The 1,688-nt window shown below is 78.7% G+C and overlaps 1 protein-coding gene across 1 annotated transcript; it reads left to right on the forward strand.

Moving 5' to 3' along the window:
- The first annotated feature begins 30 nt into the window (after window positions 1-30).
- Window positions 31-1,688, forward strand: LOC121357725 (microtubule-associated serine/threonine-protein kinase 1-like). The gene is made up of 4 exons (XM_041475270.1): window positions 31-151; window positions 286-422; window positions 502-644; window positions 1,081-1,688. The coding sequence occupies exons 2-4, from the start codon at window positions 376-378 to the stop codon at window positions 1,686-1,688; spliced, it is 798 nt and encodes a 265-aa protein (XP_041331204.1). The 5' UTR covers window positions 31-151; window positions 286-375.

The raw sequence follows: 1,688 nt of genomic DNA on the forward strand, positions 1-1,688 counted from the left end.
CGTGGGTGACCCCGGTTTTGGGGGGCAGCACGTGGAGGAGGGCGGCCCCGCGCAGGAGGCCGGGCTGTGCGCCGGGGACCTGATCACGCACGTGAACGGCGAGCCGGTGCACGGGCTGGTCCACACCGAGGTGGTGGAGCTCATCCTCAAGGTGGGGACACCGGGGGACACCGGGGGGGGTCGTGGGTCACGGCAGGGTCACGGCAGCTCGGCCACGAGCAGGGGGTGAGCCCCGGTGCGGGGGGCGGGTGTCGGGGGTCGCGGCCGTGACCCGCTGTCGCGCAGAGCGGGACCAAGGTGCTGGTGACAACGACGCCGCTGGAGAACACCTCGATCCGCCTGGGCCCCGCGCGGCGCCGCAGCGCCCGCGCCAAGATGGCCCGGAGGAACCGCCGGGGGGGCACCGGCAGCGGCCACGAGAGGTGGGCCCGGGGCACCGGGAGGCGCCCGGGGGCACCGGTGGGGGGCGGCGCGGGATGTGACGGTCCTCCCGCCCGCTAGGCGGCGCAGCGCGCTGTTCCGGCACCTGGCGCGCCAGGCCTCGCTGCTGCACACGAGCCGCTCGCTGACGTCACTGAGCCGCTCGCTCTCCTCCTCCGACTCGCTGCCCGCCTCCCCCACGCACGCGCGGGCGCGCGACCCCGGTAAGGGGCGGGGCCACTGGAGCGGGGCGGGGCCACGGTGGGCGGGCGGTACCGGGAAAGGGGCGGGGGGTTGGCAACGGGGCGTGGTCACGGGAATGGGGCGCGGTGCTCGGTGCCCGGTCCCGGTGCTCGGTGCCCTGTCCGGGTGCTCGGTGCCCGGTCCTGGTTACCGATGCCCGGTCCCGGTGCCCGATGCTCGGTGCCCGATGCTCGGTGCCTGGTCCCGATGCTCGGTGCCCGGTCCCGGTGCTCGGTCCCGGTGCTCGGTGCCCGGTCCCGGTTACCGATGCCCGGTCCCGGTGCCCGATGCTCGGTGCCCGATCCCGGTGCTCGGTGCCCTGTCCGGGTGCTCAGTGCCCGGTCCCGGTTACCGATGCCCGGTCCCGATGCTCGGTGCCCGGTCCCGTTCCCCGCTCGCTGACCCGGTTCCTCGCAGGAGCCTCCCCGCCCAGCAGCTCCCCGGGCTCCAGCGCTCCGCCGTCACCGGCGGGCCCGCACCTGCGGCCGAGCTCGCTGCAGGGGCTGTCGCCGAAGCTGCAGCGGCAGTACCGGGCGGCGCGGTGCCGCTCGGCCGGCAGCATCCCGCTCTCGCCGCTCGCCCACACGCCCTCGCCGCCCGCCGCGTCGCCGCCCGCCTTCCCCGCCAAGCTGCACGCCAAGGCCGCCGAGTCGCCGCGCCTCGCCCGCCGCGGGCTCCCGGAGAAGGCGGCGCCGGTGCCGCCGCGCAAGCTGGGGCTGGAGCCGCCCCGCAAGGACTTCCCCGCCGAGCCGCCGCTGCAGAGCCTGGCCGAGTGGGACGGCGAGGGCCCGGCCGAGCCGCCGCCGCCGCCCGCCCGCCGCCCGGGCCGCCAGGAGCTGCTCGGGGGTCCCGCCGGGGCGGAGGCGCCGGCAGCGGAGGAGGCGGAGCGGGGGGCGCGGGGCCCCCCCAAGGCGCTGAGCCCGGTGCAGGAGCACGAGCGCGGCGGCGCCGCCCCGGTGCCCATCGTGGTGGTGGGGCCCGGGGCGACCCCCGGCGACCCCCGCAGCGCCCCCCCCGGCCGCTGA

The sequence above is a fragment of the Pyrgilauda ruficollis genome, unplaced genomic scaffold (assembly GCF_017590135.1).
Source record: "Pyrgilauda ruficollis isolate IOZ18807 unplaced genomic scaffold, ASM1759013v1 scaffold3471, whole genome shotgun sequence".
In the NCBI taxonomy this organism is placed as follows: domain Eukaryota; kingdom Metazoa; phylum Chordata; class Aves; order Passeriformes; family Passeridae; genus Pyrgilauda; species Pyrgilauda ruficollis.

Excerpts from the sequence above, each read along its gene's own strand:
- LOC121357725 (XM_041475270.1), top strand. The coding sequence starts at position 376 with ATGGCCCGGAGGAACCGCCGGGGGGGCACCGGCAGCGGCCACGAGAG. Across the intron at positions 423-501 it reads ACCGGCAGCGGCCACGAGAG|GCGGCGCAGCGCGCTGTTCC; the intron begins GTGGGCCCGGGG and ends CCCGCCCGCTAG. Across the intron at positions 645-1,080 it reads CGCGCGGGCGCGCGACCCCG|GAGCCTCCCCGCCCAGCAGC; the intron begins GTAAGGGGCGGG and ends GGTTCCTCGCAG.